This window comes from Triturus cristatus, chromosome 4_1, assembly GCF_964204655.1.
Source record: "Triturus cristatus chromosome 4_1, aTriCri1.1, whole genome shotgun sequence".
NCBI lineage: Eukaryota > Metazoa > Chordata > Amphibia > Caudata > Salamandridae > Triturus > Triturus cristatus.
This window is the reverse complement of record NC_140585.1, coordinates 1,215,197,982-1,215,223,391: the sequence shown is the minus strand read 5'-3', so window position 1 is coordinate 1,215,223,391 and position 25,410 is coordinate 1,215,197,982. Positions and strand designations below refer to the sequence as shown.

Genomic DNA, 25,410 nt, shown 5'->3' with positions numbered 1-25,410 from the left:
AGACCTGTGTGGCAGCTTTCCCACAACTTCATTCAAGTAACCAATGTGGTGAATTAAAGATGATTAATCAAAATCACCTGGTTGTTTATATATTTTAAAGTGACATTTCACATACACGAATTGAAACAATATCTGTTATCCTCTTAATGATCAGGCAGGTATTGAAAAACCTTTTTAGCTTAGGATAACAGCCAGCTCTAGAGGTCCCAATACCCAGGACTTGTGGCTCGGCGGGTGTGACGGCCGACTGCATGGGTATCGGACACACTGCTGCCCAGAGTGAGGGACCTCTTCCCTGAGTGTCTGGCACGGCGGTGAAGAGGGGAAGCTGCCAGCCGCTGAAGGCACGACGAGGGAGGCGGCGGGGGCTCTGTTGATCCCGGACTGCGGGTGGGCCTGCTTGTGGAGTCTTGGCTGGGCCGAGGTTTAGGGAGGCTGCTGTAGTCTTTTTAACTCAACTGCTGCCTGGGAGTGAGGTAGGCAGAGGAGTCGACCAGTGTGCAGAAGAGGTCGACCTGACAACGCCCAAACGGCAGGCAGTCTTGTCTGCAACGCCTCTCACCAAGCCCAGTACAATCGCCTCTCATCCAGCCCAGTGCTCGAGAGGAGGTAAGGTGGCCATTTTGTGATTTGGACGCTGCAGCTGGAGTGGTGTCCTGTACCTGGAGTATACACTGAGATGATGGCCCCTGGGTGGCCAAGAGCTTTATCTAAAGCGGCCAAGGACTGAATCTTCCATGAGAAAAGCCCTTGCTGTGTGGTGACGACCTAGAAAACAGTTGAACCCAATGAGAATTTATTGTCCCTCCCTCTCTTTGACCCCCATTTTGTTATACTGCCCCTCTGTGCTTTCGTCCCCATGGCAGCCATCTTCCCTCACTCCTTGCAACCTTACAACCCAACCACTTCCTCTGCCCAGACCACTTCATGTGGTCTTCGATACTTGCCTAGGCTATAGGGCCACCTTGTGGCCATAACTATGAATAATGTCCCACATTATTTTTACGCTTCTTTTCTATTGTCCATTTTATTTTCTTGTTTATCGTTGTATATCCTCCTTACTTAGCTGACTTTTAGTTGTGCATATTGTATACCTCCCCATCTTAACTATGATCTACGTCCCACATTACTTTTCTCAATCATTTACTTTAGGTCCATCTTATTTGTTTTCTACCCTTAGTTTTTCATATTATTTTTTTTAGCACTATCCTTACCTATCTGATGTTTTTGATTATGATTTAGAAATGCATATTGTACACCTCCATAACCACTCTACTCCGTAGCGACTGGCTAACACGCTACTTTCACAATTGAAGCTCACATGCACTTCTAAACTGCCAATCGTATTGCTCACTATAAAACATCACTCCTTCACAGCTTCCAGCTCTGCCTTCTAACCAATTCAACCAGATTCAAACTCATTGCTCACTGTACAACCTCGATCCTCCACTGCACCCGGCCCAGCCTACTAACACCTCAGGTTTCCTTACTTCCCCTACCATGCAGTTCAACTGTAAACAGACTTTAAAAGTCTCGATCAATGTACCCCAACAACCCCCCCCCCCCCCCTCCCCCCCCCCCCCGACACTGCACTCTTGAGATATGGCACCAACTCATAGAGCATCACGTATCCTAAAAATGCCTCTAATAACGCAAAAAAAGAACTTCAAACACAGACTACTGAAACAACAACCAGAAGCACTAATCCCTGATACCTACCACAGTGTGACCAACAGCAACAAGAAATTAGTCTTCTATTCCAAGCGCCCTGCAAAGAGGAAAAACATCTTCGTACTCCACCTACAAGTTACTAAGTCAATAAAATACCCTATGGAACAAAACTCGCCTAGTCCCCCCTCCCCATCCTTTAGAGGGGAAATTGCTATTTCCATCTTCAGGACAGGGAACATACTTATTCAAGCTATCAACTCTCACTTCACCATCTTTGATCAACACTTCCCGTCACTCTTCACCTCACTCACGCAACAGGGCCATCTGCTCCAAACTCCTCTCTCACCCTTACAACGGACCATTAACCCCTTCTTCTCCCCACTGATTTGCTATGCAACGCTGTGACACCCCCTGACACTCTTAGTAAGCTTGCCGCCCCCATTAACACACACCACCAGCAGTTGACCACTAGATTGACTTTACTTGCTTCCACCCTAACCTGCAGTCACAATGTAACCAAAGTCAACGATGCACACCCCAAGCCAGGTGGAGCGGGCCCTAACTACAGACCGTCAGCTACTGAACTCTCAGTGGACAAACCCCTCGCTACTAATGCAGTCCCAACTCAGCTCAGACAGACAGTCTATAGTCCCAACGACCATGACAACCTCCATAGCGCAGTGCTATCTCCTCCCATATACTCAGGACTTGCCGCCTACCCTCCCACTCTCAGTGGTGGAAGCATCAATGATACTTACCCAGCTCCTGAACCGAATGGAGAAAAAATTCTACTCCCTAGGTAATTACATAGCAAATCGAAAACAGGACCTCGCAAGCAAGGCCAAGTTATCCCGCTCTCACACTCCTGAAAGTGATATTCCTGAAAGTGATAAATTGCCTCCCCACACAGGTTCTCCTATGGCCTTGCATCGCACCCTCTGGCCCTTTACTCCCTTATGTTGTCAGTCCCACAGACCCCACCATGCTCACAGCCCCATATCCACAGTGGAAGTTGATGCTATCAGTGAATCTTACCTCACAACCAGAATTTGGCTCTAAAACCTCCCAATACAATCCCAGTTATAGTAGGCACAAATAGAATCCCCAGAATTATCTACTTGCCCAGACCTCCTGCTCAATACACCACCCTTCAAGCACTACACTCTACTAATGATAATCTCTGCCCTCTATCATGCATGCTCCTCAACTGTAGATCAGCAGCTCAGCACGCTACAGATATCGCTGAAGCTTTACTCAGCAAAGAAATTGATATTGCTTTCCTCACCGAATCCTGGCTCATTGATCACTCTACCCCCATATTAGACCTGCTTACACCACCTGGATCCAACATCATTAGACATGGCAGACCTAAAAGAACAGGTGGTGGACTAGACATCATTCACAAAGAAGGAATACATCTTTCCATCCTAAATAACACAGAATACTCTACTTTTGAATACCCTGGTGTTGAACTTAAAGTCAAAGGCTCCCCTCCTATCAAACTACACACCATCTACCGCCCTCTGGGCATTTGCACCCTCTTTGCAGAAGAGTTAACTGACCTAGTAACTCGGTTCTCCCTTACTGACACAAAGGACGTGTTCTTGGGCGACTTCAATATTCACTGGAACAGATCAAAAGACCCCACAGTCCGGAACCTCGCCAACCTTCTGGAAATAAATGACCTTAATAAGCTCTGCAGTGAACTTAGATCCATCTCACCCATTGACTGGTCCGACCACCATCTCATATTGTTTAATATCGATACCCGCTGCAGATCCCACCCAGCCTTAGTAGATAAACCTAAGCCCTGGACTATGAACATCAAACAAGCCCGGATAATTGAACTGGAATCCAGGAATCGTTTTGTGCCCAACTACAGCGACACACTCTCACTCATACCATTTATGATCTAACTGCCCACTAGAATACAGCGATAATGGAAGTTCTCGACCAAGTAGCACCTCTCAAACTAAAACCACTGCGATCTATCCAATCAAAGTCTTGCTTCAACTCAGATCTTAACAACAACAGAAGACAACTCAGACGGGCAGAAAGGACATTGAGACCAAACCCCTCGACAGTGCACATAGCACTACTTAGAACTACCCATATGTCATATAAGAAGCACATTTTTAGAGAAAAGGCCTCTTTCTTTCGCAACCAACTCGACCGTGTAAAGAATAGACCCAGTGAGCTCTTCAACATTTTTAAACGTCAAACAACCCCCACATCCACACACGAAATAGCAGCCACTAAAGAATGCTGTGAAGAAATTGCCAGCTTCTTCACTGACAAAGTCACAAAAATTGAGCAATTCTTCTTTCAAGTCACAAATCTGTCATCCCGCCTTACCGTCCACACCGACTCACCACCCTCCATAGTAGCTCCGCCACCTGAACTTAAGAACGACCAAACGGCCACAAAAAAAACCACTAATGGCAATCTTGATATCACTCAACTGAAAAATTATGCCAATTGGTCGGACTTTGAACCTGTGACAGAAAACATAGTCTTCAATATAATTGTGAACCTAAAGCCTACTTCACACAGCAAGGATCAACTACCATCCTCAATAGTGCAAAATCTCAACCACATCATTGCCCCGTTCTGGACAAAAATCATCAATACATCTCTCGCCTCAGGCTGTGTACCTGACTCCCTCCAACTAGAACAAATCACACCCATTCTCAAAAAAACAGGGGCAGACACCAATGATCTTAACAACCTCAGACGTGTCTCCAACCTCCCGTTCTTATCCAGAACTATGGAAAAGTGTGTCTTAAAACAACTTAACCATCATATAGGTGAATTCATCCTCCATGACACCTTCCAAATCCGGGTTCAGGAATGGCTGTAGCACAGAAACTACCATGCTCAATATCTCAGATGACATCCACAGATCCTTAGACGAAGGGGATATATGCCTACTTATCCTACTTGACTTATCAGCGGCTCTTGACACCGTAAATCACACTGCCTTACTTGAGTCACTTAAGATCTGCTCTGGTATCAATGGCACAGTATTTAAAAAGTTCATATCTTACCTACAACACCGATCGCAACAAATTAAAATCAACTCTGGTTTCTCTACACGCACACCAGCTAGTCTTTGTGTACTCCAGGGCTAAATTATCTCCCCTTTCTTTTTCAGTCTCTTCATGGAACCTCTTGCAATCATCCTGAAGCAAGCAGGGATAAAATATCACCTTTATGCTGATGACACTCAACTCTACTACAAAATCAAATCACCCAGTGACATTCTACATCTCAACACCACACTAAGCAAGATACAATCTTGGTTTAATTCCAACCACCTAAAGCTAAACCCCAACAAAACAGAACTAATACTGATCTCCCCCAAAAGTAACCCACTACCAATCCAAGACTGGCTCAGTGACCTAAATGTACTTAATTGATTGCTCACTCTGTCCAACTCTGTGAAGTCCTTCGGTATTAGCTTGGACAAAAACATGTCCATGAAGGGCCACATCAAAAACTCAGCCAAAGGAGTGCTTTACATATTAAAACGCCTAAAGAAAGTTAAACCATTCATTCCCTCCGATGATTTCATGATAGTAGTACAATTTCTTGTCCTCTCCAAACTGGACTATGGGAATGCTATCTTTGCAGGGACGCCGAAAATTCTCCTCACTCCCCCCTCAGATCAGTTCTAAAAATGGCTGCCTGACTCACAACAGGTGTTAAATGATTTGAACTCATCACACTAGCCCCCAAGACCCTCAACTGGCTTCACACCGAAGGAAGATGTATTTACAAGACTGCTTGCATCACCCACAAAGCCCTTCACACACTTACACCCAACTATCTTGACAATAAACTTATGAAATCCGGAAGAACCAGAACTTTGAGAAGCTCCAACTCACTTCTCCTCATACCTTCCATACTAAAAAGGAAATCAACCCAGACTCGCACTTTTTCTGGAAATGCACCCATCCTATGGAAATCACTTCCTAGATATCTACGATTCAACCCCTCCTTCTCCTTCTTCAAACGGGACATCAAACTCTGTCTCCTCAACAAATACTTTAACACGCAAGCTAACTGAACTGTGTTCCAATAACTATCTCGCTCTCGGGTTAGACTCTCTGTGGTAGTCGGTTGTTTGAGTGCTTCAGCCGTCTATTATGTCGTTTTCTCCCTGAACACATGCTGTGCTAATTGTCCGCATACTGTATCCTCCCTAATTGCCTAACGATTCTCTTTGTCTCTACTTCTGCTTGTACTCTCATCTAAGTGTCTCGCACTATATGTTAAGCGACTTTATTGGGTTTCTGTCATGGTCATGTAAAGCGCTGTGATACCTTCGGGTCTGGCTAGCGCTATATAAAACCTAAAAATAAATAGAGGTCCGTTGCAACACTAATGACATTATAGGGCTACAGAGCCACTGTATATTTCAGACTGTTACACTTTTGCAACAGACTTAACTGTTCATTTTCCTACGCTAATATGGTTTAAATAGCACTTTAAGTGCCCTTTGTTTAGAGTAATAACACCATCATAACCAGTTTGCAACCCAAATGCATTCCAAGCATGTGCATGTATAGACGTTACCAGAGCACACAGCTAGGCAATTTATCCTGAGAGTTAGAACACTATCCGACAAGTTCAGGCCAGGCTAGTTCATCTGGCTGCTAGGACTTCGCCTTCAGCATTCTGTGGATGTCTAACTGAATCCAGGTTCCTCTTGTCTTCCTCTTAATCCAGAGGAGCTAGTGAAATGAAAAGCCCCTAGCCCACATATCTCCAAATTAATCTTTAGCTCTGCGCACCCCGGAAATGTTTCTAATAAGGGAATATTGCATGACAAGTCTAGTTAAGATATTTGTGTACGGGGGTAGAGGAAATGGGCCTACCAGCTCTCTTTACGGCCTGTAAGAGTGCCACTCGAACAGAATACCATATGTTCTAACTCTGTTTCATATCGTGGTTCTAATTATTTTGCCCTCCCTACCATTCCTCCCCACTCCCTGCCTGCCTGCCAGTCACAAGCTGAAGACGAGGTACCCGAAGTGCACTATCGATCTGTCTGCTGATGTATTGTTTTTGGGGAGCACCAAACCATCTACAAGGCTTCTCTCATTTCCTCAGTCTTGTCTCCTCATTCCACTCCCCTGGTCCGTGTTTTCCCTCTTCATTTTCCTTCTCACCTGTCTACTTTCAGCACCTTGGAGCAGCACTAGGCAAATAACAAGCTATACAAGGCCTTGTTTAAACAAGCTTCTTGAAGCAAAGTGAGTTTTGTTCTCATGTGATGATGCCCATGTTGTCACCCGTGATTTGGGTACTGCAACAAAGAAAACATCCTACATAGCTCTTTGCAGCTTACAGTGAAACTTGTGAGGAGGTTTATTTTGTTAAAGCACATCATCTGTAATTTTCTGACTCTGTCTAAAGTTTTGCATGTTTCGGCTGCTGTTTTGCATGTATCCAAGGTGACTGGCAATCTTTAGGTTGAGCCTGGGCAGTGCATGCACTGCTCTGTGAGGCATGCTGTATTCAGGTATGGACTTGGAGCTCCGTCCACTCTCCGCCCATCTTTCAATTGGCTGCTGTGACTGTCCTTTGTAAATGTTGGCTTTTGATTTTTTAATAGGCTTATTAGTTCCTCCTTAGTACATTCATGTCTTCTTTTCTAACCTCCCTTCAGGACTGGACCTTTTTACTGTGTCCTTACTGTATAGCTTGCATTAGCCCTTCGCGAGAAATCTTTGCTTAATGTATCTAAAGAGCACAGGTGGAATGCCAGCTTTAGCAATGCCGGCCGCTTTTTTTGTCGGTATTTTCAGCCCGCTATGCGCGGTTTCACTTTCACAATTGGGCCACATGCACCACTTGCGGGACAGGCCACGCAGCTCCCTCCGATAGATTTTTTTGTTATAGTTATTGATTTTGTTAGCCTTTCTGTTTTGTTCTGTACTGGTGGCAAACATGGATTCCAGCATAGCCAATACAGTGCAAGCACCACAGTAGGAGGAGTAAATGTCTTCTTTTTCCAGGAATCGTAGAACTTGCATTCCATTTCAACTCCAACAAGAATGGCTCGCAGTGCTGAACGTCATTCCCTGCCCCCGCACTGTTTAAAAAAAAATAATAATAATTAAGACTGGAAAGAAGGGAACTGTGTGTTTTTGCTAGCGCTCCAGGGCCCCCGTCATTCAAATAGTAAATAGGTGATGTTTTACTTTCCTCCGGGAAAGGCCAAGATTTACTTCTTTGTGCTAACTACGCACACCCATCGCATAAACCTTCGAGGCACTCGACACGCAAACACCCCCCATCCACAACACACATAACTGAAGTAAAGACATGAACAGCTCAGCTTCTGTGGCTCTGAAGGAATCGGTGGGTGAGTGCAAAGTCCCAGCCCCTGTCTCCTCTTTCAGATGTCCCTGCCCGACCAGTTTTAACTTTATTAAAAACTAAGCTTGCCAAAGCACACATGACTCGCTGCTCCCTCCGTACACATCTAGGCTTGGTATGCTGCTCCTCGGTGGGGTTTGTGTGATTGGCACATGCACAGTGAAAACACTCTAAAAACATCCCCTCATAAATGTGGCACTGGGGCGTAGACCCATAATTTCACATTTGTAGGACTTCTCCAGTTCTCGCTGTTAAACAAAAATCCCCTGTCAGGCATGCCCCTTGTCCTGCCACCTACTCACGGGGGCACGCAAGCCAAATGTGGAGCCAGCCCAAAAACACACACCAGATTGTCTACTCGCCCTGTTTATGTGGAAGACTCATGTTTTTGTTTTGTACTTTTTACAAACGACGGCGAGAAGTTCATGCTCTGTAAATATATAATTGTCCAACCCCGATCACTACTTAAAATGTAATCTTGAGTGAATTTGCAACTTGTATATATTTAACTTTAACCACTAGTATCTGTAGTATATTTTTGTACTTCCTACCATTCTTATGTGAGTTTAGAGTTTATCTGTTTGTATATTTTATGTTATTCATGTACTCTGAAGTCCTTATGTAATGTAACTGGCTCTATTGTATAGTGCTCTGACACCTTCGGGTAAAGTTTGCGCTATATAAACACGCATAAAAAAATGAATCCCTGGGAGGCCCCACCCCGTCCTCCTCTTCCCTGCTGTACACTGTATTTTCATTTACTGTTGCCTGCGTATATTTCAGTCACTTTGTCTGCCTCCTTCACATACCAAGCATTTGCAATGCAATAGATCATGCATTTGCGAAAAATTAGCTATTGGCACTGTATATGATAATGTCTTTTATTTGTGTGGTGGTTTTCAAAACAGATAAATAAAAAACATTGTCATTTACAATGCCAATAGCTTAAACTCTCATAAATGCAAGACCTATTGCTTTGCAAATGCTTGTTCTTAATAGTCCTTAGTCCTGGGTGTCCATGGCATATGTTATTTGCCCTCTCAGTTCTTGCCCAGTACCTCCACTTCTAAGCTTAACAAGCATATTTAGTTGAGGAATAGATATCCTTAAGAGATGTTTGAACTTTTACTTTATGCTGTAATAAAAATGTATGGCCTCTCTCTCAAGTAAGGAAAAAATCTTTTTTTGTTGCTGTATTTTGTCTTAGCGAGATTCCTGCAAGTTAATTTACTTCTTCTTTTTTAATTTTTTTTATATCATCAGCCATAAACCTTCATGCTCCCAGTTTACCTGCTAGATTTTGCTTATAAATTGCACTAGCCAGGTCATATCAAGACTTTATGCGGACATTAGATAGCACTGAGGTTTTACTTTGATTTGTATAGCATTAAGAATTGTTTGTGTCTTCCTGTCAAACAGTAACTAGTTCATTTTTTGCTTTGTTTCTCCTCAAAGCGGACACAAAGCGGATAGTGGAAGAGCTCGCAGAGGAGCTCAGAATCCTTGACCCTGAGGAATGGCGGGACACAGGATCAGATCCCACGAGTGCACATCCTGACACTCCTGAGCAGGAATCGCTTGACAGTGGCGAGGAGCAGCGAGTGGGTGAGAATGGTTCTCAGTGCATGCATGCTTCTAGACGCACAGCTGGTAATTGATATTAGTAATAAGGAGCCTGAATATCTGTGGATTTGAAAACTAAACGCCTCTGTGCCTGGTTGGCAGTAAGCAGGTTTGAGTTCTTAATTGTTTTTGGCAGTATTCATAACCCGAATCCTTCACCTGCAACAGTCTTTTGTAGTTTCACCAGATTGGAGGTTAAAATTGAGTAGTTGGTCTCTGTGTGGAAGAGAAGGGAAGCTTATCAAGATGTGTCTCTTTCCTCAATGACCAACCCCGTTAAGACCTCTTACTTCCCTCCCTTCTACAATATATTGCATTCACCTTTGAAAGATAAATGATCAGAATATACTTTTCTTGTCCATAACGAACCATCTAAACATGATGAGTAAAATCCTAACCAGATATATGCTATGTCCACAAGCCTGTTAGGGTATTAATCTCATACAATCTACCTAAATCACAGTCTATTAGAGGACGAATTTCCACGGGAAAGAATAAGTGATCTTATGATTAATAATAATGGGGCCCACCGATTCCGGTAGATGTATGAAACCCCATTAGGTTTCCCCCCAAATCTTATCATAGGGGCTGTTTAAGCAAAGAGTGGATCAACCCCAGGTAGTCCGTCAAGGGAACTGTGGGGGCGGCCAACAATGTTGTGATGTTATCTACTTATGACATTTTTAGTGTCAATAAAGGACTTTGGGCAAACATTGTACCGTTAAATCTGGCGGAACATCAATGAGCCTATTACCAATTATAAAAACATGTTTGTGTGAAAAATGTGTTTGTGTGTAGCCGTGGTTAAGAACAAACAAATTAAAAGAGTTGTACCCTTCAGGACATAGATAGTTTATTCAACCTGTGTACAATGAGAATGAAAAAAAAATGATAGGGCGGTCATCATACACAGTATCTGTCAAAATAGTGTGCTCTTGCAGCCAACATAGTCTAGCCCACTCATCAGGACAGATTAATTGTGGCACAGTGTTAAAATAATAATAAAACCCGGCCCAAGAAGAGGATACACTGTCACCATTCCAGGGCCAGTTTTTAGTTGCAGAATGTTATGAGCTGAACGCCCTTTGAAATCAAGTAGGCGTATTCAGTTTAATACAGGAGGGTCTAAAACAATCACATATATATTGTGTTATCTTGTTCATCTTCTAATCAGCTAGGTGCAATAACCCAAAATTCTCTTTAGACAAAAAATACGAATGGTGATAATCCAAATACCGGACGTGCTCAGTAGAATCACTCCAAGCAACCCCTTTTGACAATAGGTCAAGAGGAATATATGTCACCCAAAATAGGAAAAGAAATATGAAAATAAACATTGAAGAATAAATAGCCTCTGTTGTTAAGACACACTCTTCATCTTTGGGCTTCCAATAGTGGCACCAGAAATACTAGAGACACCTCTACCCAAGACCTTATCCTATCCTCTCTAGATCCCATAATGTCTACATCACTGACCGTTAAAAAGGGACAATTAATGCAAAAAGCTTTGTAGTGGCTAACGTCGGCCAACCATCACCCACACACATCTAAGACATCAGTTGAAGTGTTTTTCCAAGTGCTGGTTCCATGCCATATTCCGGGGCCAAATATTCCCCTTTGCTTCCGTTTTGGTGTATTGAAGTGTAAGGCAGTGCATTGCAACCTCGTCTCTTAAGCTCGGAAACTGCCACTTGTGCTATTTCTACACTCTGCTCCATGAGATGCTGGGTGTGCTGAACACTCCCTTGCAAGATCATTCCAACAGTGGGGAAGTTTAGCTTGGAACGCTCCTGGTCACACAGCCTTCAGAGATTACAGAAATGGAGCTGTTGAACAGCTGAGTGTGACACTCTGTGCCAAAATTTACTTTTATTTGTCTGACCTTAATAGGCATCTGACAGAGTACATTTGCTATAGAAAGAAGAGAGCGGAGGCTTGCTAACGAGGGAGTAGAGAGGGTGTTGTCTCATCCGCATCAGCCCTAAATGTATCTAATTGCTGCACCTCCATGTTGAGTATGGCAGAGCTCTGAAATAAATAAATGCTGTTAACGTTTGTAGCCTCTAGAGTGAAACAGTGCTGGCCTGCTAAGTATCGTGCATCAGGCATGACTTTAACGCATTTCAGTGTGGTGTTCCGCATCACCGTGCTGAAATGCATTGTCACGCATTTTAATGCCACTGTCTCACTCTGCTGTACCAGTGCTGAAACTGGCTACGCCAGCTGCTAGCGCGTGTGCCGGCGCCTGTGACACCTGTGCGCCGGCTCTGCTGCTCCCTGCAGACTTGCCAGCCCGGGCACTGCCACCAGCAGGCTCGCAACCAGTTAATGATGATCCTGTGCATAGCATGCTGCCTGCTACAATGTATCGTACTATCCTGCTCAGTGCTAGCTGCATTGAAATTCCCGCCCGCAGCGTGCGGTCACTGAGTCACTACTCACTACCGACTCATTAATGGCGTCCAACTGAAGACCAGCCAGAACACACAAGGGAGTAAAGGTGAATCTGGAAGCAGGCGGGCAGCAACCAGTGGAAAAATTAAAAGCCTTTTTCTGACCACAGTCATTGAAACGGCCTGTTGCAGAAGGTACAAGGCCAAGAAAATCACAAGCAGGCCTGCCCAGGCCGGCGCTTCACACCCCTATCACCACACTGTAACTGCAGCCCGTGGCTCCCCACCCAGCCGCCCCACTTAAAAACACTTTGTCTCCGCCTGGCTGCAGTGACTCGGGAAGCACATCTGCCATGAGATCCGTTTTGTTTTTGTGAAACTTCTGCTGCACACTGCACCTGGAGCTCACTTGAAGTGTGGCGGGTGCTTCGTTTAAATAACATGAGGTTAAAGCCAACTGTTAGTGGAGCTGAATTCTTTGTGTGCCCAGAAGTTTTTATGCAACTAGTGCAAATGTCGCGATTGCTATTGTGAATGATGGAGTGCTGGGGCAAGATCAGTTTTTATTGAGTGACAGTTTTCCCAAAAGAATATGAACCACGGATATTCTTAAAACTCTATTTTATGAGGATTAGCTGTGAGTTACTGCTTTTTACTTGGTTTTTGCCCTTCCATTTCTAGTAGTTTGCCCCAGTTTTAAGACCTTCTTAGAGTTTCTTGTTGCTCAAGTGGGTGCAATTTCTGATATTTTTATGTTTCCCTCGTGGTCATTGCTTGATTTTGCTCCCCTAGAAAGTATCACTCATAGTCGTTGAATGTCACTCATATTTACAGTGAAATTATGAAAATGTCACACATAAGCAATCTGAAACCTTGGCAGCTATGACAATGGCAGTTCCAAAATGTTTCTTTCCTCCCAGTCCTTTCTGCCATGCTTGTCATGTTTTTTAAGTACAACTGGAGGTCTGAGGAACAGTTGCTTTCGCCTGGATTTGCAGCCATGTAAACTAGCATCTTAAGAGCTACTTCTTGGAAGCCAAAAGGCTTGTACATCTTGATTGCCAAATGCGTATCATGTTGGTGTACTGAATGAGTGTCACTATGGAGCATTTCAGGAGTATTTAGGGAGGTAAATGAGAGGCATCCTAATGCTAAAACTGAATGGATTTTGAAATAGACAACTACAAAATCATCCTGTGTTGATAGTTTAAAATCCAAGTCCGTCTACTCCTTGTAAAGCATCTGAACATTTTGTTAGCCTTAAAATTCACCATTACAAGCACAAAGCTAATGATGACCTTTTGTAGAAACATACTCCCTCACTCCCCAACCCTGACGATGGCTTACCTCTACAGTAAGGTCTTGTAACGCTCAGTGTGGTTCTCCGTCTTTGTTTAGTTGAGCTTCTGTCATGATTTTAACAAAAAGATTCAATTTTCAGTTGTGCAAATGGGCTTTTCTGCCTCACCAACTAAACCTATCTGCATGGCTGTTAATTGTTGGGTGATTAATGTGGGTCCCGTTTGGCGGGTGTCTATTTCCTGTGATATTTATTTTTTAACAGTTTTTTCCAACCTTTTTGGTTAATGCAGCAGATGGCTCAGAAGAAACACTAACTTCGCCTGCAAGGGACAGTAAAGGAGAAGACCTGGAGGATTCTGAAGATGATTTCTGGAATAAAGTACTGAGACCGGAGGGCGGAGGTGAAACGGAAGCCATGGTAGGTGTGGATTCTGGATTCCAAGCAGTTGGGAGCTCTTGATCGCCTGTACATCTATCTGGAACATTTCCAGAAGTCTTCTTTTGAGATAATTTACCCTTTTTGTGAATACAAATAAAAACACTAGAGCAGTGGTTCTTAACCTTTTCACTTCTGTGGACTAACACTTAATCATTACTGGCAGAGGACCGCAACCTAAGCATTTTCGTTAGTTTAAACCACAAAAGTACCCCAAAAATACAGAAACAAGAATTCATCATATACAAAAATGATTAACACTTTTATTTAATTCACTGACAGATATAAAACAAAATCTACTTTTAATAGGAAAGTTGGAGCTTTTCTAAATTCAGATGAGGCCACTCATTGTCCATACTGTATTCTGTCTGATGCACCTTCTCTTCTATCACGAATCAACCTGAGGATAGTAACTTCATTTTTAGCTTCCAATTTCAAATTCCATCACATTACAGAACGTTTTAAAATGTTCAGTTGTATATGTTGGTTCTTCATTTATATACTCTTTATTAATCTGTTAATATTTAATTTTCTAAGCAGTGGCATACCTCCTGAGTAGGCTTCGTGGACCCCAGGGGTTTCCTGGCCCCAAGGTTAAAAAACACTGCACTAGCCAATAGAAGGCATTCCCAAAGGTCTGTGATTCTTATTTTAAAAGATGGTGCGTTCGCATCAGGACCAGACGCATTTAGTGAGAATTCTATCCCTGACCCAGGGGAAGTCTGTTTTGTAAAATAAGAAATCAGACATTGTTGTCTCTTGGGTGTGAGCAGCTAATCCAGTTAAACTTTTCCATTTCTCATTTCGAATCCAGGATCTAATAGTGCTAGAGTGCAAAAACAAAGAACTTTAAGAGTCTCTTGCCTATTTTAAAATAGTTGAGATCATTGCAGTGTCTCCGCCCTACTACCTTACAAATGGTTTGCTACAACTAATACATTTTTTTCCTGTTATTTAGTAACGTCCCAAATTTTGAGACTCGGCTTTAAGATGGGAGCCCCATAACCTTCCTAATAAGATTTCCCCTACGTTCTGGAGACCTCTCACAAGATGGTTGCTTGAAGCCTTCGAATTGAGTGTGAGACCTTCCTTAGGCCAAACGTCAGAGCAACAAACCTTATTGATGGTCCTTTTTTCAAATAAAGGACTCCTTGTTTGTCTTTGAGGGTGAGAATAAGGACTGATGGATTAAAAGCAGAGTGAATTGTTTGGCATCATAAGAAATATACTTACTGATTTTTCACTGCCTGTGCATGATACAATTGCACGATCAGCAAACAGTTCTGTGATCTTAAGGAACAGGAATCTGTGCAAGTCTGGTGAAATACTACAGCCCTAATGTGACTTGATTGTATATTGGGTGTCCTTTATTTTGTGTAGTACACAGTGACAAACCATCTTTAACCTTCCATGCAAACCTCTTGAGTACTTCTGTTTCTTCATTTGCCCCTCAAGTTTCTGTGTTGCTTCCTCCAGCTTGTCGGTAAAAGCAGACCAAGAGGTACACTTTTGCTTGGTATGACAGATGAGCCGACTCTAAGGATTTTTTTCATCTCCTGCATTCCACCTACTGCATGAAACAAAAGCTTTTGGCACACACTAAGGCTTTTATGTCAGCGGTGTTTGGACCATCTTCAGTAGTCATTCAGCTGACATCTGAGGCAGAAGATGCAAGTAGTATGACACTTCTCCTGCAGGCCAATAAATCTGTTCATGTGCTACTACAGGGAACCAAATGGCTAAATCCTGTATAAAGTTGAATTGGCCATGACTGTCAACTCCCTTTATGTTCAGCCCATTATTTTTCTTACTTCTGAGGGTGATAAAATGAGGTCCACGGGGTTAGAGACTATTAAGACCTGTAAGACTTGGAAATCTGTGAGCTCCCTAGCTGTATGTTACGTTGACGTTTTGCGTACTACATTCATCCTTCCTTTCCCCAAGTATTCTGGAAGATGTTAAAATTATAGGAAACCTCCTTTCATGTTTGAAGCTCATAATACCAGTGAGCTTCATTTTTCTAGGATTGCATTGCAGATTTGCTTGATGTGTGGATAATTAAGTAATGGCAGTAAACTGGAGTGGTATTGCTGAGTGCAGAGAGTCTCGAAGTGCAAGTCTCAAATAACAAGTTGAACCCTACTTCGTTTCCTACAATATCTCCCGATAGGGAATCTAAGTTCATGGAGACTTTTGGAAAAATTGATGTTCTCATCTGCCAGTTTACCTGTCAGGTCACTCAACTCTAGTTGCCTCTTGGGAAGCTACACACATGCATTTTGGTACATAGGCAAGAACTGGCCCTGTGCGCTAAATTGTCACTAATTATACAGGACAATCAGAACATGACAAAGAGCGCCGTCAGGTCAGGGGTGGAATCCACTGATTGTCTGGGTAGGACAGTGGTTCCAGCGTGGTGCTACAGCATCATTCATGGATAAGATCAACGGGCTTCTACAGTGACCCACAGATGACACTGATGGACTCTTAGGGCACAGGGCAGACTCAACCCTGAAGTACTTCAAGGGAAGCAGACCCACAACATGCTCCCTTGGTCTCTCACAGCCCAGACATCAGTATCCCCAAAATGACCGCCCGCTTCAGATGGTAAATACAGCAGAGATGGGGCCTACATCTGCAGCAACAGACCTCCCAGCCCTATCTAGGGAAAGCTTAGGGAGATCACTGACAATGTCCAAGCCTTCGAGGGCAACACACTACCCAATCCCCTGCCGCTTCTTCAAAACCCCTTTTGTTGGATCTCAGCTGCACATTGCCACCCTCACAGAGGCATAATGTTATTTCCTCCAAAGGTGTCAAAGCATCACATCAGGCAGATGGGTGCTTCAAATTGTTCAAGATGTCTACACCAGTGCTTAATTAGAGCTCCTGGTTGCCAGTTGGGGCCACCAGCACTCATTTTTGCGGACCAAAACTTATTTTTCTGCATGAGGCATTTACCAAGAGCAAGAAACTGAGCAACAAAACAGAAAGATGGAAGAAACCGTTATAAAGGTAAAAAGAAGGAAACTGCAAGAGTGAAATAAAGGGCAGGGAGTGTCTGGTAGTGGATTAAAGAGGCATGAGTTGGAGTCAAGATTACGCAGCTTTGGTATTGGGAATGCCGACATTTAAATACTAACTTCTGAGCAGAGCTTTAGGCACTGGCACTCATTCTTATACAAAATAAACATTGTACAACACACTGCCCTTCGTTTCTACCCCTTCTCCTTTGCCACCTATTCCACTGCAATTCGAAAGGCAATTTCTCCATCCTTCAAAGAGAAGTTCAGGCTCTCCTGTACAAGGTAGCAATTGTGTGGGTGACGGCATCTAAACAAGAGACTGGATGCTGTTCCTGTTACTTCTTGATGCCACAGAAGGACGAAGGACTCTGTCCTGTTCTAGACCTTTGCCTTCCAAACTTTTTCCTCAAAACGAAGTTAAAGAAAAGTTCAAGATGCTAACCCTCGCTCAAATTCTTTCTGACGTGTATCCCGGAGACTAGATGGTAGCGTTGGTTTTGCAGAGTGCCTATTTTACATCCCTATCCTTAAATTCCACAGATACTACCTACGATTCCAGGTGAGCCACAAGCATTTTCAGTTCTCTGTGCTCCCCTTCCGCCTCGCCAGTGCCCTTCAGGTGTTCACGAAAGTAATGGTGGTGGTTGCCACAAATCATCAACTATTGGTAATACCAGTCTTCCCATACATCAACAACTAACCAATCAAGGCAAGCTTACCTCAGGCAGTCGTAGACCACACCCAGACAACGGCAAACCTCTTGACATCTTTGGGATTCTCGTTCAACGTGCCAAAGTCTTCCCTCTCTGACTTCTTCTCAAAGGCTCTCCTTTATCTGGCCACTCTGGATATGGTGCAGTTTTGAGCTTCCTCTCCCCCTCAATCAGTCCAGGACACTTGAGTATGATCCCGATGTTTCAGCCCTTGACATGGTTCTCAGTGAAAACGTCTCTAAGACTTCTTGAGCTCCTGAATCCTCCTTGTGGACCACACTGGGTGGCACATGCGGGCTCTGCAGCAGTAACGGAAGTCTCGGTCTACTCAGCCCCAAGGAAACCTGTCTGAATCCATTGAGGTGTCGAAGGAGACTGCAAAGGAGCTGCAGTGTTTGCTGGTAGACCACTGTTGGACCAGTGGCATTCTCCTCTCCCTACCTCAGAGGTTGTGACAGATGCGCCATTGATGGGTTGAGGCGGTCACCTGGAGCGATGTAGATCAGAGCACTCTTGTCTCCAATGGAGACCAGGCACTATATCAATCTGTTGGTTTGTAGGCGATTTGCTTTACTTTACTAGCCTTCCTCCTGTCCATCAAGAAGGAACAGGTCAAGGTCCTCACAGACTACGCTACGACCATGAAATACTACGCGTCCTGAACAGGGTGAGTCTGTAGTGCATCCCCCTGGTGGCACATCATCTAGCTGGATCTTGAAATGGCAGAGCGGTCAAACTCAGTCAGCGCTGCCTGGTGGATCATGAATGGTGATTACACTTGGAAGTGGCGCAAGGTGTCTTTTGGCAGTGTGGATAACCCTGGTTGCAGTATTCCATCTGTTGAAACCATCTATCATGAACGAAGAGAAGTTTATTGCAAGATGTGCTGCTCAACACATAACAGTCCCTACAAGCTCAGTTATCTAATGTTGAATTTTGTTCTTTCGTTGGCCCAGCAAAGACTTGCTTTGGGTACTGTTAAAGGTTGCTTGTCAACCTTATCAGCTTTTTTTGCCTGATGAGTCATTGTTGTCCTTACTGTTATTATGCATTTTTTAAAGGACTGAACCATATGTTTTTACCAAACCCATTTGTGGTGCTAGAGTGTGACCTTAACTTGATTCTCTTGTTCTTGATTTGCACCCCATTTGAAACAATGCATATTCCTCTGTATTTGCTGACTTTAAGAAAATGTTCTTAATTTCAGTGACGTCAGTTTGTCACATGAGTGAGTTTTAAGCCCTTTCTGTCCAACAACCATGTACCATCTACCTAGACAAACTGGTGCGCAAGGCCAAAGTGGCGTTCCTGCCAAAAGTTGTGACGCCTTTTCATGTTGGACAGTTCATCACTCTTCTGACTTTCCTTGCTCCGCATTATCCATCCAAAAAGGAGAGACTACATCGTTTAGACCCCAAAGAGCCTTGAGCTTCTATATCCTTCGCACCAGGAAATATTGGGTAGACGATTACCTCTTTGTGGGATTTACAGGGAAGGAAAAAGCTGTGACTAATAACAAGCTCAAGGCAGATAGTCCTCCGCATTAGAATCTGCTACATACTGGCTAAGAAGCAGTCCCCAGGCATTGAGGGCTTATTCCACTCCAGCTAAGGCTGCTACTATTATACTTGGACATATTTCAGGTTGCAATGTGGGCAGCGATTTACTTTGTCACAAAGCACTATCCCTTGATTGACCGGTCTGATGGGAGGGACACTTTGCCAGCTCTGTCCTTCAGAACTTTTTGATCTGAGCCTTCCCACAGATCCACCACCTAGGGAGATCCTGCTTTGGTATCTATTCACAAAGTGAGGAACCTGCGGTTAGAAATATCCATCAGATGTTACTTCCCTTTAGTAAGACTCTTTCTGATTGGTACTCTATCAAACCTCAGATTCGTCCCCATTCTGTGGAATTGACTCCTTTCGCCTACCTAAAAAGGTTCCAATTTAGAGATCTGCACACTGTGAAATGAGTTTGCTGAGAGATCTGCTCTCGACAGTGCAGGCAGATTTCAGAAAAAAACTGAAGTCAGCATGCAGAAGTGACTGCTACATGTGGCTCCAGTGTCACTTCGGGGTGGGACAGATTCTAAATAAAGCCACATAACTCCACTTTCTGGCACGCTAAGAAAAATTCTCCAGATCCAGTGCGGCATCTGGGGGTATTCTTAAGGAGAGGAATGTGTAATTAGCTAGAAAATCCACCAGAATAAGCTTCTCTGACGGTAAGTGACTTGTTTGTTTAGAACACACAATTTGTGGAGTTCGGTTAATCCGAGCTATGGAGTACAGAGTTCTTAGTGAAAGCATTTTGCATAGTGCCCAGTACACCAAACCACTTGCTCTTGTAAGTTTGGCATACATTTCATTATTTTTTTTTTAATGCAAAACAACTTCTGGAATTCTCAGTCGTTGGTTTGGCACTTGAAAGATGGTTGACTTCCACCTTAACTTTTATGTAAATAAATCTGCTCACAGAGGCAATTGCTGGGTGAATTATGACAGGATTATGTGAATTGCACGAACACGCAAAACTTATGCGTTAGAGGGTATTCACAAACTACTGACGGACCTTATCGGGCCTTGAGAAAGATCATTTTTTTCCAGCTTGGTAAGCAGACTGAAGCATCCATACACTTGTCAGGAGTGAAGTATAAGGATTTTTTACACATGGAAAAGTATTTTCCCAGCGGAGAAAGAAAATGTAATTCCCCAAAAGCATTAGATTTTACTCATGTGCAGTTGTGCACTATATATAATTACTCATATGGAATGGCATCTGCATTGTCCTTATTCCCAGTTCATACAATTTTACGTTAGTATGCTTGAAAACCTGCTACTGTTGCAGATTTCCATGCATAACCTTGAAACGTTTGTGAATCTAAAAAAAATAAGTATTTCTACATGTATGCAAAATCGGTAAACTCTTTGCCTAGATTTATGCATTTATTTGAGTATTGGGCCCATATTGTTAATGTACCCTGGAAAATACCTTTGGCAGCGCTATTGAATGTGCAGAGAGATGTGCATGAGCGTTGCTGATGTCTGTAGTCTCCCCTGTAGATACTTGCAACTCGCCTGTTACAGAACAGGCTTTGCTAATTGCTCATCTTTGTGAAATATTATGTTGGATTTTAACATATACAGAATATGATTTCATAAACTGGCAATGGGTGGACGTTTTGTCTGTCTCATAAGATCTTCATCTAAAATATAAAATACGAGGAAATACATTCTGGAAATTAAGCTGAAGTACATCCTAAAATGACTAATTGATTTAAACTAATTTGTAATCCGGCCCTCGCTGAAGTCTCTGCTCATTATTCAGAAGTTAAGTTGTGCAGTGCGGATATGGCTTCTGGCCTACCATGTAGCCTGACAGTAGCAGTGTAAAAACGTAAGTACATAGCTTATTAAGCATTTTTGAAAAATGTTCTTGAAGATGGTTTTAAAAGCAGACAGACCACACATCACCACAGCACCGAGACTGCCCTTATCGCCGCCACCGACAACATCAGGACCCTGCTAGACAACGGGGAGACCGCAGCACTCATCCTCCTAGACCTCTCTGCTGCCTTCAACACCGTCTGCCACCGCACACTACGCGCACGCCTCCGCGCCTCAGGGATCCGAGACAAGGCTCTGGAATGGACCACCTCCTTCCTCTCCGGCAGAACCCAGAGTGTCCGCCTCCCCCTGTTCCGTTCCAAAGCCTCCGAGATCATCTGCGGCATACCCCAGGGATCCTCCCTCAGCCCGAAACTGTTCAACATTTACATGGCCCCGCTCACACACGTCGCCCGAGATCACGACCTCAACATAATCTCCTACGCCGACGACACTCAACTGATCCTCTCCCTCACCAAGGACCCCATCACCGCCAAAGCCAACCTCCACGAAGGAATGAAGGCCGTTGCCGACTGGATGAAGATCAGCCGTCTGAAGCTGAACTCGGACAAGACGGAGGTCCTCATCCTCTGCTCCAACCCGTCAGCCTGGGACGACTCCTGGTGGCCAACGGCACTGGAGACAGCCCCGACCCCCACCGACCACGCACGCAACCTGGGAATCATCCTCGACTCAATGCTCTCAATGACCAAGCAAGTCAGCACCGTCTCCTCCTCCTGCTTCAACACCCTCCGCATGCTCCGCAAGATCTACAGATGGATCCCGACAGATACAAGAAAGACAGTCACCCAGGCCCTCGTCGGCAGCAGACTCGACTACGGAAACGCCCTCTATGCGGGAGCCCAGACCAAGCTCATCAATCGACTACAACGCATCCAAAACGCCTCGGCACGACTGATCCTCGATGTACCACGACACAGCCACATCACCCCCCACCTGAGAAACCTGCGCTGGCTCTCCGTCAACAAGAGGATATCCTTCAAGCTCCTCACCACGCACACAAGGCACTCTACAAGACCGGCCCAGCCTACCTCAACAGACGGCTCTCCTTCTGCACCCCCAACCGCCAGCTACGCTCCGCCGACCTCTCAGTCACCACCGTCCCGCGCATCCGAAAAACAACCACTGGTGGGAGATCCTTCTCCCACCTCGCCGCCAAGACATGGAACATCCTCCCACTGAGCCTACGACAGACCCAAGACCTGCTGACCTTCAGGAGGATACTGAAGACCTGGGTGTTCAAACAGTAGCGGCCCCACCTCCCCCTCTCCCCCCTGCGCCTTGAGACCCTCGCAGGTATGTAGTGCGCTTAACAAATGACTGATTGATTGACAGATAAGCATTAGGATTTCTAAGGAACTCTGGGCTAGCAAAAAGAAAGTAAGCTCACACAGCAGTTTGTTTGTCTGACAACCAGCCCCCTTACTCTTGTTGTCAGGCGTCTAGAGACATTTCATATGTTGGTGTGTGCTTGCTACATGAGTTTCTTAGCTGAGTTAATTACGTCTATTCTTTGGAGTCTTGATTCTCTTTAGTATTCATGTGCGTTTGCTAAAGATGAATTACATTATTTTGGAAAATCTACTTAACCCTAGCTCGGCTGTGTTCGTGTGTTTACACTTTTGCAAACCCTCTTCCTTTCTAGTAATGCTCCAAGCAATCCTAAGTATCGAGTACAATTAATCTTGCTCCAGAAAAATTCACCCAATCTATTTTTTCTTGCAGAAGGATGATTCCGACTTAGCCAACATAAAGATGGCAGATGATCAAATAGATGGTAAGAATTGAGTGATTCTACAGCTCAATAGAGTTGTAGTTGTTGTGCTTGTAACCATATGGCTCTGTGTGCACTGGACACGCACTTGTTTTCTTCCTGAGAACCCTTTGGAAACATCGATGGCCATTGCTCAGAATAAGACTGAGTCCAGGTTTAACTGAGTGATGATCTAAGTTAATGCTAATCCTATATATAGATTGACTGTCTACATTGTGGTGTCCCGGTCTCCAAGCAGGAAGCAGTTACAACATTATCCATCTTTTCTGGAGTAAGAAATATGGCACAGTGCTTTTATGCTTTGTTTTATATTGTTTGCCAATCACTGGCAACATCACAGTAGCCCATACCACAGATTAATTCCTTATGTTGCATCTTTCTTGCATTTGAAGAAATGAACGCACAAGCAGTTGCTAAGTTCTTTACAATGTTCTCATCTCAGCAGTGTTGGACATTGGGCAGGCACCCTCTTATCTGCTAATCACGACATAAAGATACCAGATGTATAAGATGCACATCTTTTTTATATGTGTCATTATGTGAATGTTAGGATATCTAGATGTGTGCGCACACAAATAAAGGAAATCTTGAGAGAGAATACCTGGATTATTGAGGTCTTTTGTGAGCATATTGTGTAGTTTTACCATTCATCCAGAGGACTTTCTAAATACCATTTCCTAGTGTTGTGAACATAAAAAGCCCCACTGAATGTTATCCTATTCCATGGTGACCTCTGATATCTTTCCATTTTTTGCATTTTGACAGTGTAAATTAGTGTCCTTGGGAGAAATTATTATTTATATTTCTTCTTGTGTGCGGATCTGTACATATCTGTAGGAAATCTGGCCTTTCTGCATGGTCACCCAGGATGTTTTGCTTCTTTGTGGACCTTCTAGTTTTTGCTGACTTTTGAACTCTGTGCACTTTACACCTACTAAGTGGTAGTAAAGTGTCTGTACTCCCCCTTTTAACATGGTTACATTTGGCATACTCCTAATTGGTATATTTAACTTGCCTAGAAGTCCCTAGTGTATGGTATAAAGTGTACCCAAGGCCTGGAAGATAATTGCCTCAAAGGCACCACAGCACCTAGTGTACCATACACTATAGTGGCAGTGCAAATATGGCTTCTGGGCTACCATTGTAACCTGACTGTAGCAATGTAAAAACTTCAGTTCGAGCTGTCAAAATAAACCCTTTGACCACCGTTTTAAATATTAATTAGCCACCCCTTTTTAAGACTTGTACCCCTGTGAAGGCCTGCCACAAGGCAGGGTGCATGGTATTTAACCCCTTCGATGCTGCGCAGATTCCGCCGCTGTGCTGGCGGAATCTTGCGCGGGCGTGGTCATGACGGAATGGTTCCGTCATGAGCACAGCTCAACCGTGGGTCATGACGGAACCATTCCGTCATGAGCACCGAAGGGGTTAAAACTTAGGACATGCAGAAATGTAATGTTAATATGTAACTATTGTGACTAGCACCCAAAAGATTTTTTTACTTTAGGAAGGCTGACTGGCTCTTACAGAAACACTGGAGATCAATATTAAATGCTAATACTAGAACTCAGGAATGGGACCAGCTAGTAAACTAATTAAACATATATTTTTAAGTTATTAAAAGTGCAATTTACTGATTGGGTCGCCTTTTGGAAAATTACCTGTCGTTAAGGGACTCTGTGTCCCAGAACCATGTGAGGAGAGGAGGTGGAGCTTGGCAGAACACCAGCGCACGCTGAAAAGCGCTGTTTGCCTCCCATGGCGCAGGACACCTTTTGGAAAATACCTGCTGTTTAGGACTCGGTGTGTCCCAGCACCGTGTGAGGAGAGGAGGTGGAGCTTGGCAGCACGCCTGCACCGCACGCACTGAAAAGCGCTGTTTGCCTCCCGCAAAAAGAATCACACCAAGTATTTATAAAAATATGTTTGAGGCATATGCGCTGCAGATCACACACTGTGCATAGATCGCCATCTGGTGTTGGGCCCGGATGTTTGCACTTTGTTGTTGTCCTGGAAAGTCTTTGGATGTCACGAGATAGGTGGCTCCTCCTTTGGACAGGAGTGTGCATGGGCATCGACTCCATCCTCAGATTGTTTTTTTCCGCCATCGGCCTTGGATGTGTTCATCGCGTTCCAGTTCGCTGTCGTTACCGATCATCTTTTCGACACAACCATCCCACATCCAACAATATCTGGGTGCCACAATAGACACCTTAAAAAGCCTTGCATATCCCAGTCCAGCCAGGATAGCAAGCATGCAAGCTCTTATAGCAAGATTCCAACCGCAACACTCACTTCCAGCTCGAGTGTTCATGCAACTAATAGGGATGTTGGCCTCTTGTATATTTATAGTACCTCATGCAAGACTCCAGATGCGCCCTTTAGAAGAATGCTTAGCACGTCAGTGGAACCAAGCTCAAGTTCAGCTGATAGATCTGGTGTTGGTGGACGGCCACACACATCGCTCTGTGCAATGGTGGAATACCCAAAACCTTTCCAAAGGGCTACCGTTCATAGAGCCGGTTCCACAGATTGTGCTAACAGTAGACTCATCGTTCACCGGCTGGGGAGCTCATCTACTTCATCACACCATACAGGGCACATGTATACCTCAGCAAAAGCTACTCCACATCAACCATTTGGAGTTGCTAGCAATTTTTCTAGCACTAAAATCA

The 25,410-nt window shown here is 44.1% G+C and overlaps 1 protein-coding gene across 9 annotated transcripts in view; it reads left to right on the top strand.

Annotated features, from left to right (window-relative positions):
• The window catches only part of OS9 (OS9 endoplasmic reticulum lectin), a 241,551-nt gene that overhangs the window by 115,012 nt on the left and 101,129 nt on the right, over nucleotides 1-25,410 (top strand). For all 9 annotated transcript variants that reach the window (XM_085654566.1, XM_085654565.1, XM_085654562.1 and 6 more), the window contains exons 7-9: nucleotides 9,514-9,663; nucleotides 13,667-13,794; nucleotides 22,687-22,738. In XM_085654566.1, the coding sequence (XP_085510692.1) occupies nucleotides 9,514-9,663; nucleotides 13,667-13,794; nucleotides 22,687-22,738 (330 nt within the window). The remainder of the gene's footprint in view (nucleotides 1-9,513; nucleotides 9,664-13,666; nucleotides 13,795-22,686; nucleotides 22,739-25,410) is intronic.